Raw genomic sequence first — 15,946 nt, 5'->3', positions numbered from 1 at the left:
TGTTTTTTTTGGACTGTGGGAGGAAACCGGAGCACCCGGAGGAAACCCCCGCAGACACGGGTAGAACATGCAAACTCTGCACAGTAAGGACCCGGAGCACCCCACCTGGGGATCGAACCCAGGATACTACAGGGAAAAAACACAGTGCAATATGAAAGGACGAACCACTGAACATTCCTTAATCAGCTACAGTTAGGATCTGTAATAATCTTCAAAAAAACTGGATTACATCTTCTTCATCTTCTGTGCTGTATGCAAAACAAATATGAATTTGAAACAAAAATATAAAAATGTAAACATTATATGTTTAATATCATGTAAAATTAACTTTCAGGCCACTCAGGTGGTGCAGCGGTAAAGTGCGCTAGCTCACCAGAGTTGGGGTTTCGAATACATCGTATCGAATCTCAGCTCTGCCTTTCCGACTGGGCTGGGTGGCTGTATGAACAACGATCAGGGTTAGAGGGTGAAAAAAAGTCGGATCATAGGTCCTCATAACTGGTGCGACTGCGGCCCCTGCTGGCTGACTGATGGCGCCTGCACAGGGCTGAGGAATAATGCTGATGGGGGTGTGGCCCTCCGTACACAGTGCCCGTCAAGTGTATGAACTCGACTCGTGCAGGTGAAAAATGCAGTCTGTACTGACTGTGCGTACCGGAGGGGGCGCAAGTCAGTTGAGAGGCGTCCTCAGTCAGCGGTGAAGGGTCGAATCAGTATAGAGGACACAATCAGGGTAACTGGACACGACTAGATTAGGGGAGAAAAATTGGGGGGAAAAAAGAGAGGGGAAAAACATAAATAAAATAAAAAAATTACTTTCAGAAGCTTCATTTAAGCCCCTTAGATTGCTATCAAATTTCTACAGCCAAATCTGCAGCCACACCAGCTTTCTGTTGGCGAAAATTCAAAACTTCAATTCACTATTATTCAGAGATTTAATCAGTTAATGTTGCATAACATGAAATTTCACAATGTTTTGCTCAACAAATTAATCCACTCTAATGAAAAACAGAACTGCTTGGCTATGCTGACAAGTAAATAAGTGGTCTTTGCAATGCTACAGAAATACAGTATTAGAAAAAGTAGACTGATACAGGATGCAAAATGCTAAACTTGCTTTTTCCTAGACGTAGACACTCTATAAGCTTAATAAAACATTATGCATCACCCAGAGAGCAGATCAGCATTATTGTAAGGAAGTAAGAGGACAGAGTGAAAATGCTAAACAAGCAGTGTTAAGCAGAATAAGCTAACACACTTATCTAAAAAAAAGTGTCTACAATGCTCTTTATTAGAAATAATGTTATGGAACAAAGAGCTGTGTTAGATGTGATCATGTTTAAAAATGCACACATTAATTAATAGTGTTAAAATGAAGGTTTGTGATGTATTTATTTATTTATTTATTAGGATTTTAACGTCATGTTTTACACACTTTAGTTTCATTCATGACAGGACAGGTAATTACTGCTTACACAAGATTCATCAGTTTAATGTCAAACACAGTCATGGACAATTTTGTATCTCCAATTCATCTTGCATGTTTTTGGACTGTGGGAGGAAACCGGAGCTCCACGCAGACATTGCGAGAACATGCAAACTCAACACAGAATGGACCCAGACCACTCCACCTGGGAACTGAACCCAGGACCGAGGCGACAGTGCTACCCATCAAGCCACCGTGCTCCCCTTTTGTGATGTAAAAAAGAAAAATTAGACCAAGAATAATCACTTTAGATTTATTTCCCTTTAATGTGATTAAATAATCTGTACAATTCAATTGAAAACCAACAAATTGTTTAAAGGGGATAAATAAAATTAAAATAATGTATATAAATACATAAATAAAAATAAAAATAATAAATAAAAAACTAAAATAATGTGGTCGCATATCACATTTAAACTCATGTTAAATAGTAAATACTCAGCAAGGGCAATAAGGTGGCTCGGTGGGTAGCACTGTCGCCTCACAGCAAGAAGGTTTTGGGTTTGATTCCCAGGTGGAACGGTCCGGGTCCTTTCTGTGTGGAGTTTGCATGTTCTTCCCGTGTCTGTGTGGGTTTCCTCCAGGAGCTCCGGTTTCCTCCAACAGTCCGAAGACATGCGAGTGAGGTGAATTGGAGACACAAAATTGTCCATGACTGTGTTTGACATTAAACTTGTGAACTGATGAATCTTGTGAAACGAGTAACTACCTGTCCTGTCACGAATGTAACCAAAAGTGTAAAACATGCCGTTGAAATCCTAATAAATAAATAAATAAATAAATAAATAAATAAATATAGTACTCAGTGACGACTGCCATCAATTGAAGTGACTCTGATTAACCTAATATAAAGTTCAGCTCTTCTAGTAGGATTTCCTGACATGTATTTGCATCTTAAAGCAAAAGCCATGATCCACAAAGAGATCTCGTTGTTAAAAGATATTAGTCATGGAACACAGTGAAGACGGTCATCAGCAAGTGAATAAAACATGGCAAACAGGGGCATTACCAAGAACAAGACGTCCCGCCAACATTAATAAAAAAACAGGTGGGCAAAACTGACAGGAATTCCAGAAAATAAAAATGATCCGTAACTCAAAGCTAAGCATGTCTAACTAAAAAATCTAAACCCAAACCAGAAATAAAAAGGAAACCAATATTTAAATCAATCCTGGAACAATTAAACAAAATAAATTTCCACTCAAAAACAAAGGCAGCAGGGCACATATCCACCAGCTGCTTCCAGTCCTAATAAATAACAAGAAAACAAAGCCAGCTTTTGAAAGGATGATGGCATGTATCGCGAAGCTTTAAAAGCAGCACAGGATCTGGATTCACTCTTCTGCAATAATGTATTCCTTATATATTTTGAATCTGCGCCTCTAACCAAAGTCTTGTGGGAATTGGACTTGATTGCTTCCTAAACCAATGTTGCCACAGATCAGCCGAATGAAAACAGATTTGTTTATAAATGCTTGGACATCACCACTTGATGATGATGTCACCTGGGAAATACTGCAGATTTAGTGGTAATGAAAATGACCCGAGGTTTACCAATAGCACACTTACAGCCAATTGGCAAAAATCTTCGATAGCTGCTGCGGTTTAATAGAGCTGATGAAAGTTGGTGTCTGTGATGGAGGAGACACAGGGAAGAAAGCAAGCCATATTGTAAATGAAGTGCTCAGGGACTCGGAAAAGTCAGGACGGAGACACTGAGATCTCCCAGAAGAGGCAGTGTATACAGTTTAATCCTCCTTAGTATTGTTAGGGACTGTTGCATTTTTCTCTCAAGTTGTGTCTTCTATAATGTGGCGGATCTCAAACCTAACCAAGGAGGCAACAAGGCGAGAGGCAACACTGCTGATGAGATCTGTAGAATGCTTTTATTTGTCATATATACATATACAGGTGTACAGTACAATGAAATTCTTTCTTCGCATATGCCAGCTTGTTTGGAAGCTGGGGGCAGAGCGCAGGGTCAGCCAACGTACGGCGCCCCTGGAGCTGAGAGGTGGGCCTTGCTCAAGTGCCCAACAGTGGCTGCATGGTAGAGCTGGGATTCGAACTCTCAACCTTTCCGTTAATAGCCCACTAGGCTACCACTGTCCAATAGCATTTCAAAACTGCTGCACCACCCAAACACCATGAATTGGTCTTTGAAAATTCTTTAATTGTCTTATCCGCTTATCCAATTAGGGTCGCGGGGGGGGGGGGGGGGGGGGGGGCGCAAGGCACACAGTAACACCCTGAATTGGTCTTTGAAAATCTGTCACAGAGCAGAGATTTATTCAATCATTCAGTCCATCGCAGGGCAGACACACATACACACACCCATTCACTTATAGGGCAATTCAGTGTCTCCAATTAACCTGACTGCATGTTTTTGGACTGTGGGAGGAAACCGGAGCTCCCGGAGGAAAACCACGCAGACGCGGGGAAAACATGCAAACTCCACACAGAAAGGACCCGAACCGCCCCGCCTGGGGATCGAACCCAGGACCTTCTTGCTGTGAGGCGACAGTGCTACCCACTAAGCCACTGTGCTGCCCACAGAGCAGAGATGAAAAACTAAATCATCATATTTCACCACTTTTTAACAAAAATACTATATTGTGACATGCAAATTACACATAGTGCGATAGAGGATCTTCATGGCTATATTGCCCCCATAACACCACAGTGTTGTTAAACCTGTCCTCTATTTCGGTCAGTACCAAACTTTTTAATAAAATTCATCTGGTGCATACAAAATTCCCATGCCCACCAAGAAGGGTCACAGACTAGGAGATAATTCTTTGCCCTCTGTATTCCTTCTCCACTCTTGCTGATGCCTTAATCAGACAGCATGATTTGCTATTACAGCGGTAAGAAATCCTAATCTGGCCTACCCTTGCTAAGGCACGGCCAATTTTCCCTGATGAGTGCCTATCCAGCTTTAGGAACGCACTAAGAATCAAACTCGAGTCTCTGCAGCAGTATGCTAGTGCATTAGACTTGTGGTACCCTGGTGAAAAACATGCCCTTATTTGATCTTAAACGCTGATTAAAGTACAGCCTGAGCCAAAGGTCTTTGGATCTTTTAAAAAGCTGATGCAGGGTTATTAATATTTTAAACTCATTTGGGCCAATTAATAGAGAATGCAAAAATTCCTGATGTGGACTGAATGGGTTAAAAAGAAGTGGATGCTGGTAGACCCACCTACTAAGATACAATGGCTTGAGATAGTCACAGAGATTCAGGTTATTCAGATTATGGACAAACTGACTGTCGCTAAGGCTACAAAAAATAAAATGTGAATATAAAATATATAATATATATATTTTTTCTTCTCTTTTCCTCCAAATCTAGTCGTATCCAATTACCATGATTGCGTTATGCTTCACCTCTACCGACACAACCCCCCACTGCTGACTGAGGAGCTTCGCAATTGACACACGCCCCCTCCGACACGTGATCAGTACCGACTGCCTCTATTCACCTGCACGAGGCAAGTTCATATGCGGACCAGCCTTGTGCACGTAGAGCCACACCCTGATCAGCCTTTTTCTCCGACTCTGCGCAGGCGCCATCAATCAGCCAGTCATGAGGAACCCTGGTCCGTCTCATCCCACCCTGAACAACAGCCAGTCGTTGTTAATGTGGCCGCCCAGCCTAGCCGGATGGCAGAGCTGAGATGCGATACGATGTATTCGAGATCCCAGCTCTGGTGTGCTAGCGTGTTTTACCGCCTAACTGGAATATTCTACAGGAGTAATACTTTATGTTACTAGTACCTTATTATTGATTACTTACTGTCATACTTAACCCCCCTTTACTTATTTATTTTTTAATTTGTTTATGTTGTTGTTTAAGCTTTATTACACAAAATTTGTTTTATTGGTTGGCTTTACATGGACAATTAAATGCAATGTACATCTATTTTGACGATGGATGATGTAAGTACATTAACACAGACCTCACTGTTTTTGTATGCAGTAAAAGACAGTAAAAAACCTTTTACATATATGTAAACGGTACATATCTTTTAAAGTGGCGCAGCGGGATATTCCGCTAGCACACCAGCACCGAGATTCTGAACTCCTCGGTTCGAAACTCTGCGTAGCCACCGGTCAGCTGGGCGCCATATGGCAGGCATAATTGGCAGTGTCTGCAGCAGATATTAATAGACCACCGTATCTGCAGGGTGGGGACCGGACTGTATGTGGGTGGGTGGATCTTCATACGCTGTGTAAGGACCTTGATTGGCGGAAGAGACGCCTGTGCAGAATGCAGGGGTGAGAAGAGGAGGGCTGTGCACATGTTGGAAGAGGCGTACGCGTACAGCGACGTGCTCTCCTCAGAGAATCCCTTAGCAGTGGAAGACAAATTGAGTGTGCTAAATCGGGAGGAAAATAGGGAGAAAAAGCATATATAGGTGCATATCTTCAAAAAACAACTGAGTTCATGGGTGTGTGGAAATCTACTATGACTGCTGACTAATGCTAAAACATTGTACATTTACTCTATAAAAAAGTTATTATTCTATAAGAAAAAGAATGCCTTTATTTGTCATATATACACATACACGTGTACAGTACAATGAAATTCATTTTCCGCATAATCCAGCTTGTTTGGAAGCTGGGGACAGAGCATAGGGTCAGCCATTGCACGCCGCCCCTGGAGCAGAGAGGGTTAGGTGTCTTGCTCAAGGGCCCAAAAGTGGCTGCATAGCAGGGCCTGGATTTGAAGCGACAATCTTCCGACTGATAGCCCAAAGCTCTACCCACTAGGCTCCCACTGTCCCAATTACTGTGATTAAAGAATTAAAATGAAAGAGCCAGAAGGTTTTATGTGTTCTTGAGTCCACGCTTAGAAAAACTGTGCAAACGTGTAAACAAACATGACCCTGACCTTACAGAGCCACACACGGCAGCTGAGCAGAAGAAAATGTGTAGTGGGGTGGTGTGTATATAAAGTCAGGTTCCTGGGAAAGTGTGTGTCTGCCTGATGGAAAACAGAGTTCGGCGTGAGAGAGGAGAATACACTTGTACTTAGTCATTTGGTTGACACTTTTATCCAGTCTAGTATACAACTACAAAGAACATTTTCAAACACTATAGTCACCCAATGCGCAACCCCAAGGTTTTTTTCAAACGTTTTTTCAAGCGACCCACATTTAGTCCATGATTTTTACCACAACCCAAGCAACACAAACTATGCATCAAAATGAAACACAAAACTAAATATACTTAATGAATGGAAATGTGGCAATCTGGTCCCACTGTGGTTTACAAGATGTAACGTAAAGCCTCCACAAGAGGGCGTTTGTGTACAAGTTTATTTTGTGTTGGTGCCTGTTAAAATCCGTTGACTTATTTATTATTATTTTTGGGTCTGGGCTACTGTAAATTCTCAGATGCATCTTTAAGAAGGCTTATTACTGAGGATAGTGAAAGATAAATGCATAAGTAAGTACAGTGGAACCTCGATTTAACAGACTAAAAGGGGGGTGCACTGGTCCGTAAAATGCGACTGTCCGAAACAGCAAGGTTTTTTTCCCAAAGGGGTGCAAAAATATACGAAAACACAGCACTAAGGTCCACAAAAGTGCAAGACATGCACCTATTACATGCACATAAAGAGTAAAATGAACAAAGTAAATAGATATTTAAATATGTCATGTAAAACTTGGTGTACTGTAAAACTGGGAAGAAATTTACTTTACCTTGTGTGGTATACAAGGTATGTTTTTTTTTTTGTCGTGATTATATAGTGGGGACTCGACTAAGCACTAATACTTGCAAAAATCATGCATAAAACACTGAGAAAGGCGAGAACAAAGTGAGCCTCCTGACAAAATAAAGCCTATCGCTCATGTAAACAGAGCGACGTGCGCCGGCTGTTGGACAATTACTGAACTACTGGTGCTGGTACACTTCTCACGGGAATTTTAAACAATCGGACCTGACGTTTGGTTTTCCAGATTTTGTCGATTAAATCCGAAATCTGTTAAATGGAGGTCCGCTAAATCGAGATTGCACTGTATATGTACACTGACCAGCCATAACATTAGAATCACCTCCTTGTTTCTACACTCACTGTCCATTTTATCAGCTCCACTTACCATATAGAAGCACTTTGTAGTGCTACAATTACTGACTGTAGTCCTTCTGTTATTCTGCATGCTTTGTTAGCCCCCTTTCATGCTGTCCTTCAATGGTCAGGACTCTCCCATGACCACTACAAAGCAGGTATTATTTAGGTGGTAGATCATTGTCAGCACTGCAGTGACACTGACATGGTGGTGGTGTGTTAGTGTGTGTTGTGCTGATATGAGTGGATCAGACACAGCAGTGCTGCTGGAGTTTTTAAATAGCGTGTCCACTTACTGTCCACTCTATTAGACGCTCCTACCTAGTTGGTCCACCTTGTAGATGTAAAGTCAGAGACGATCGTATTGCTGCTGTTTGAGTTGGTCATCTTCTAGACCTTCATCAGTGGTCACAGGATGCTGCCTACAAGGCGCTGTTGGTTGGATATTTTTGATTGGTGGACTATTCTCAGTCCAGCAGTGACAGTGAGGTGTTTAAAAACTCCATCAGCGATGCTGTGTCTGATCCACTCATACCAGCACAACACACACTAACACACCACCACCATGTCAGTGTCACTGCAGTGCTGAGAATGAACCACCACCCAAATAATACCTGCTCTGTAGTGGTCCTGGGAGGGTCCTGACTTTTGAAGAACAGCATGAAAGGGGGCTAACAAAGCATGCAGAGAAACAGATGGACTACAGTCAGTAAAAAAAAAAAGGTAAAATGGACAGTGAGTGTAGAAACAAGAAGGTGGTTTTAATGTTATGGCTGATCAGTGTATATGCAAACGTTATTCTGTTATACTACTGTAGATCAAACAGACTTCTAGTGAAGAGAGACTATACATTACAAGAGGCTACATTTGACGTTTGAAGCAGAGCAGGCCGCTAGAAAATGACGGCTTCCTAACAGTACATAAACATGAGGACCTTTAACACATTGTTTATCAGAACTACACTCCTGCACTCCAGCAGTCACAGAGTTTTCTATTGTATCATCTCTACCTGCTGTGACGGGAACTTAGCTAAAGATACCAAATGACATCTTCATTTACAGGTACTTTAGCTGTAACGTTTTACTTTAACTACAGTCACATTACACATGCTTTAATGTTACAAATAATAAAAACATAAGGCTTATTTTATTAAGCCGTATATTTTGTGTATAAATGAAAGGCAGACCTTAATGATTACTATAATACCAACTGTTGATCACATAGAAGCTGCTGGGGCAGAAAAAACTGAGAGAGAGCACGTAATATATCAGCATGAAACTCTCTGTATCAGGCAGCACACGGATACACACAGAGTGAAGAAGAGCTGTTGTGTTCCAAATGACGATGGTTCTTCGAAAAGTCATCATCATCATCACATGAAAATCTTCTTCCCTTTAAAGCTTCTTTGAGCGTCCAAAAAGGTGGAAATCAGATGGTGCTAAATCCGGACTATAAACTCTCTCTGTGTCTCTCAGACACGACCAATTACTACTCCTCCCACCCTCATCGTTTCCAACCAAAATATAAAGTGTGGAAACTTTTTGAAGATCCCTCATACTTTGATCCATAGTTACTGGTTACCCAAGATTCATCAGTTCAAGTAGTCATGGACTCTCATTAAAAAAATTGTTGCGTTTTTGACTGACACCCAGCCCCTCCAATGGTCAGGACCCCCACAGGACCACTACAGAGCAGGTATTATTTGGGTGGTGGATCATTCTCAGCACTGCAGTGACACTGACATGGTGGTGGTGTGTTAGTGTGTGTTGTGCTGGTATGAGTGGATCAGACACAGCAGCGCTGCTGGAGTTTTTAAATACTGTGTCCACTCACTGTCCACTCTATTAGACACTCCTACCTAGTTGGTCCACCTTGTAGATGTAAAGTCAGAGACGATCGCTCATCTATTGATGGACTACAGTCAGTAATTGTAGAACTGCTACAATGTAGAAGTGCTTCTGTATGGTAAGTGGAGCTGATAAAATGGACAATGAGTGTAGAAACAAGGAGGTGGTTTTAATGTTCAGCAGAAAATCCCTATACTACTCAGGCAGGAGAACGTGAGACAATAAAACCGTTCCGTGGCACTGAAGTGATTTAACTGCTTTGTGAATTACTGTTTACTGATGGAATCATTTCTTCTTTCAGGTGAATTACTCAGGTCTTCAGGTCTGGAAGAGGTAATACCGTGGAACAAAACAAGGCCAGAACAAGAGAAGGAGGGAGGTGGAGTGGAAAAGCAGAGCAGCCATGAGGCTAGAAGCATGGAACCTGGCCATTATGCTCTCCCTCTGCCTCACACCCCTGAGCAGATGTGGCTCGGGCAACGAGCCCTTGTTGTCCCGGCGGCGCCGGGCACCGGCTGACGATGTCAAAAGGTGCTCGTACACATTCCTGGTCCCCCAGCAGAAGATCACAGGACCTATCTGTGCCTCGGCTACGGGGCCCGAGCCAGACAAAGATCGCGTAACGCGCATGGACATCTCTGACCTGAAGGACGTTCTGTCCAAACAGCGTCGTGAGATCGAGACATTGCAGCTGGTCTCTGATGTGGACAGCAACCTGGTGAACGAGATGAAGCTCCTGCGCAAGGAGTCCCGCAACATGAACTCCCGGGTCACGCAGCTCTACATGCAGCTGCTGCATGAGATCATCCGCAAGCGTGACAACTCGCTGGAGCTGGCGCAGCTGGAGAACCGGGTGCTCAACGTCACGTCCGAGATGCTGCGTCTCGCTTCGCGCTACAAGGAAATGGAGATGCGCTTTGCTATACTGGCCTCCACTGTTAACAACCAGTCGGTACTGATCACCATGCTGGAGGAGCAGTGCATGCGTGGGTACGGACGTCATGACCTGCCTCCTGTGCCACCGCTGGTGCAAGTGGTGCCTGAGGCCATCCCAGTCAACACCAACCGATTCACTAATGAGATTCAGAGGGACCACAGCAATCGAGCCTTCCCTCGCGGCTCGCGCGACTCGCCACCCACCGCTGATCCTTTGGACATTCCACCAGCGCCACAAGGCACACTCACCACTGATGGTAAGACACTTGGTTTAAAAAAGTAAGTGTGTAGTGAGTGGGGTGGGCAGTGTGTGTAATGGAATTAACACATTAGTGTCATAAACACACTGTTACTTGGCATCTAGGCATACGTGTGTCCACACTTAACATTACACCATCATCGTCAATGCAATACCAATACCAATATAGAATACGGTCATTTTGATGCATTTTACCCCCTTTTATCCCAATTTAGTGTAGCCAGTCCGCTGCTGGGGACCATGACGACGTCCAGGGAGGGTGTATATTCACCTGACACACACTCCTTCCAATGTGTGCGCAGTCCTACCAATCTACCAATCTTATTTACCCATACTTCAGTGGATCTGAGCATGAGGTCGGCTTTGCGTATTAACAGCCACGCCCCGATCTTTGTGCTCCTTCACTTTCTGTACAGGCGCCCTGGGCAATCAAGGTCCTTACACAGCATTTACATTTACATTTTCAGCATTTAGCAGACGCTTTTATCCAAAGCGACTTACAGTGTACGCAATTGTGGGTTAAGGGCCTTGCTTAAGGGCCCAACAGTGGCAACCTGGCAGTGGTGGGGTTTGAACCAGCGACCCTCTGCTTACTAGTCCAGTACCTTAACCGCTAGGCTACAACTTCCCTAGTGTAATAACCCCACCCCTTACTTTGCCGTTCTTTTCCCACCCAGCAGACTGAAAGCTAATTTGGTCTGCTGCAGGCATTAGCTAATCATGTCTACTGAAGGGTGCCAAGCCAACCGGTAGCAGAGCCGAGATTTGAACCCTGGAGGTCAGAATCTTGGCGCTGGTGTGCTAGTGGGTTATACCGCTGCACCACCTGGACGCTATCTAAATAAGCAATTTGCTGTTGACTGATTCTCGGTGTTTCAAAAAACCATGAACTGTTAAATTCTGCTTTAAACGAGAACCATGGCATTGCAGCACTTTAATAAGATTCAATACGCCCCTTGATTAAAGCAATACATTTATCCTAAAAAATGTTCCTTTTTGGCACCCAGGTGGCGCAGCGGGACATTCTGCTAGCTACCGAGGAGTTCAGAATCTCGGCGTTGCCACCGGTTGGCTAGGTGCCATCTGGCTTTTCCTTTTTTTCCCTTCTCACGTCTCCAAATGATGACCAGTGCAGAACGTTCTTGTTTTAAACTGAAGTACATTTTATTCAAAATTGGATGCCAACAAACCGTCCATAGTGTCAGTCAGTACGTAGTATTATTTCAAAGCTTGCTGCTCAATGCAGTGGCACAGCCAGCAGAGAGAGGTCTTTCTGTGTATCATGTGAATGGTGTAAATGCTTTAATAAACTGCAATATGTGGTGAACAAAGTACCCATTTGCACAAAATGTTAAAGCAGCTTTTGCCCCCCTGAATACAGAAAGCTGCAGTTAGAGGTGTCAGCAACAGAATAGGAAACACATGTGTACAACACTTTAATTAAAACAGAACTACAGATTAATAGACACACTGTATGGCTAAAAGTATATGTACACATGACCATGAGCTTTTTGCCATCCCATTCCTAAACCATGGGTATCAATATTTCCCCTCTTGCAGCTTTAACAGCTTCCACACTATCTGCAGGCTTTCTACAATATTTTGTATCATGTGTGTAAAATGTTGCACCTATTTGCACCAAGGCAGGAACTGAGGTTAGATGTTGGCTCACAGTTGAGGTTCTAATACCCAAAAGTGTTAAATGGGGTTGAAGTCAAAGATCTGTGCAGGTCACTGGATTTATGTCTGTACAGAGCTCACTCTAGCCAAAATGATATTAACTGGTTTTATACAGCTGTTAGAACTGTGTGACAAATAAAACTAAACCTGTATTTATTTATTTATTAGGATTTTAACGTCATGTTACATTCATGACAGTACAGGTACGTACTGCTTACACAAGATTCATCAGTTGACAATTTCAATGTCAAACACAGTCATGGACAATTTTGTATCTCCAATTCACCTCACTTGCATGTCTTTGGACTGTGGGAGGAAACCCACGCAGACACAGGGAGAACATGCAAACTCCACACAGAAAGGACCCGGACCGCTATACCTGGGAATCGAACCCAGGACCTTCTTTCTGTGTGGCGACAGTGCTACCCACTGAGCCACCGTGCCGCCCCCATTCTGTTGAAAGAACATTTGTAAAGTCAGGAACTTTGGTTAGATGTTGGCTCACAGTTGAGGTTCTGATACCCAAAAGTGTTAAGTGAGGTTAAAGTCAGGGATCTGTGCAGGCTACTGGAGTTATGACTGTATGGAGCTCACTCTAGCCAAAATGATTAAAAAAAACACCCACTTGTTTTATACAGCTGTTAGAACTGTGTGATAAACACCTAAACCTGTAATAATAACCAGGGTCCTTCTAAATTCACAGGAAAAAGTGCTTAATTTCACGGACGTCATTAAATAAAATACATAAGTTGAATGATAGTATAAATTGAAGCTACGATACACAGCACAGCCTACCATAATGGTTAAATGAGACTGTCACTCAATGTTCTAGGTTTACAAGGACGTAAATTCTCACTTTAGACTTCAACATTTTGGACTTTGTCTAAATAATTGCTAGTGTAACGGAGCGTCTTTAGAGTTTGCCGAGTTTGTACAGTAAGAAATAAACTGTACATAGACAAACTATCGGCAGCAAAATACTTTACTGGCCTGTGACTATAGAGAGATGATCAAGTGTGTAGAGAAGCACACTTTTCCATTGACTATGGATTCCCCAAAAGGACAAAATGCACTCAATATGTAAACACATACATCAAACATTGTCAGCACTGGCCCTGGAACAGAGCTGGATCTCGAATACATCGTATCGAATCTCAGCTCTGCCTACCGGCTGAGGTTGAGTGCCACATAAACAATGATTGGCCTGTTGTTCAGATATGGGTGGGATTAAGCCAGATAGGGTCGCTCTCTCTCTCATGACTAATGCAATTACGACCTCTGCTGGCTGATTGATGGCGCCTGCACAGAGATGAGAAAAGAGTGCTCTCAGGGTGTGTCTCTCCGTGCTCTCAGTTTGTGTCATGCTGCCCACGTGTCTGAGGGGGCGTGGGTTAGCTTCGTTCTCCTCAATCAGAGCAGGGATCGGCATTGGTGGAGAGGAAGCATGACGCAATCGGGTAATTGGACGCGCTAAAAAGGGAGAAAATGCATAAAGAAAATATAAAACATTGTCAGCACACCACAGAAAAGTCTGTTACAGTAACTTAATTGCTGTATGATTGCTAGGACCGCCTCATATTGCGCCTCAATTTCAAAGCAGATTTCATACTACACGGGAAACGGCTCATTTTACATTCCATGGCCTAGGTAGGGCCTTAATTAGTAACTAAAGGTGGTGTTCACATACTTTTTAACACAGTGTACAAATAACAAATCAAGCAGATGTAATAGAACAAGCCGCTCAGGTGGCGCAGCGGTAAAAAGACACGCTGCAACCAGAGCTGGATTCTGAGTACATCGTAACGAATCCAGCTCTGCCTCGAGGCCGTGTGGCTGTATGAGCAACGATTGGCCGGTTGCTCAGTTGGGGGGCGGGACAAAGAACCGGACGTGGGTCTCTCTCTGTCAGAATGCGATTACGACCTCTGCCGGCTGATTAGAGGCGCCTGCACAGAGATGAGGAAGAGTGCCCTTAGGGTGTGTCTCTCCGCGTGGTGGCACAACACTCATCAATGTGTGGGTGGCAAAAATGCATCCGGCTGCTGCCCATGTTTCGGAGGGGATGTGGGTTAGCTTCGATCTCCTCGGTCAGGGCAGGGTTCGGCATAGACAGAGAGAAAGCACGATGCAAATTGAACAATTGGATGCGCTAAAAGGGGGAGAAAAAGGGGAAATTTGAAAAAAAAAAAAAAAAAAAAAAGAAGAAATAGTACAGGCAAAAGTATTATGTAATGTATGCAGAACGTGATGCAGACAGCACACCACGGTGGCAGAAACATCAGACTTTCCGCTACAGAGAAGATGTCAGACGCTACGCCTCGGATCAAACACATCAGACAGAAAGCAACAAACTGAAGCACACATGCATATCATGTAAGCACAATGAACTCTGCACATATGTAGACAATTACACACTTTCTGAAAGGCCGGGCACGGGGTCACAATGAGAACCAGCTGCAGTACAGAAACACAAGCCAATATATGACATAATGTGTCTGCCTTCGAGCTGTCCCACACTTTCCCTTCACCTTCACTAATGAAAGCAGAAGGACAGCGCAGCTACATTACTTCCTTTCCTGCTGCACTGAGACTCTTATACCCCTTTTCCACCGACGCGGCACGGAGCCCGTTCCGGTTCCCGAACTTGACTTTGAACCGGTTCCGCGTGTTTCCACCGGAAAAAAGAGGTTCCAGACAGCGAACTAGCGGGCCAATCTGGCACCACAGAATACTTGGTTTTTCAGCCCGAACCGTGACGTCCGTCAGTGGGCGTGTCATGTTGTACAGCATAGCACGTTAGCAACAATGGCGTCAGCTGGTGTCTCGTATGGAGCTTAATGCTGCATTTTTACCTTTTAAACTTCACCTGATTACATTTCGAGCCAGTTTGCCGCTTATATTTTCAAAGCGCCTTTAAAAAGGTGAACTGTGTGATATTACGAGATAAAAGTGACCCGGACAGAACGAAACACGCTCAACGTGAAAAATAAAGCGTGAAGCATTTTCAACTCCCCGAGCTGCATAAACACACATGAAGGGAATACAGTTAAACACAGATACATGTTGTATTTTAGAGTGGATTTGATGTTTATTTCACACAGATGGATGTTCATGTTGTGGAACTTTAATGATGTTTTATCGCTCGATATCTGTGCAGAGAGTCGTCGCTGTGAAAGCGAAGCACAAAACTCCTCTCACGTCAATAAACTAAAGAAAACAACAACTGAGACAAATACGTCACGTCTTCTTATCACCGATTGTTAGATCGCTGCTTTTTACATAAAAACAAACATCTGTAACAGCAGCACAAATGCTCGCACATAATCCACACACTCTCTTAACTCTTAGTATGTAACGCCCACCGATGATGACGCTGCTTGGTTCTCAAAAACCGGTGGAAACGCGCGTCGGTTCTCTACAGAACACCAAGGTTCAGAGAAACCTGAACAGAACCGGTTCAAGAACCACGTTTTCTTTGGTGGAAAAGGGGTATTAGAGTTTCGCTTCGTCCGTGCTGTGGTGCGACTGAAATGCTTTTACAGAGATAAAGCAAAAAGATGGCTGTGCCTGAGGGAGGGGTGTCGACCTTTGCTGTCCGATCGAGATGCCTGCACTAGTGGAAGGGTTATCGTGGAGATCAGCTTGTCTTTTTACATGGTATT

General features: G+C 43.5%; 2 protein-coding genes across 4 annotated transcripts in view; one reads left to right on the top strand and one right to left on the bottom strand.

The window, feature by feature from the left end:
- Positions 1-15,946, bottom strand: part of ralgps2 (Ral GEF with PH domain and SH3 binding motif 2) — a 190,205-nt gene that overhangs the window by 40,192 nt on the left and 134,067 nt on the right. The gene's annotated exons all lie outside the window — the stretch shown is intronic.
- The window catches only part of angptl1a (angiopoietin-like 1a), a 40,766-nt gene that overhangs the window by 11,540 nt on the left and 13,280 nt on the right, over positions 1-15,946 (top strand). Inside the window, exon 2 of the mRNA XM_063002140.1 lies at positions 9,711-10,602. Within this exon, the coding sequence (XP_062858210.1) occupies positions 9,813-10,602 (790 nt within the window). The 5' untranslated portion in view covers positions 9,711-9,812. The remainder of the gene's footprint in view (positions 1-9,710; positions 10,603-15,946) is intronic.

This window comes from Trichomycterus rosablanca, chromosome 9, assembly GCF_030014385.1.
Source record: "Trichomycterus rosablanca isolate fTriRos1 chromosome 9, fTriRos1.hap1, whole genome shotgun sequence".
NCBI classification, from domain to species: domain Eukaryota; kingdom Metazoa; phylum Chordata; class Actinopteri; order Siluriformes; family Trichomycteridae; genus Trichomycterus; species Trichomycterus rosablanca.
Note: the sequence above shows the minus strand (reverse complement) of the source record. Positions and strands in the feature narration are given on the sequence as shown.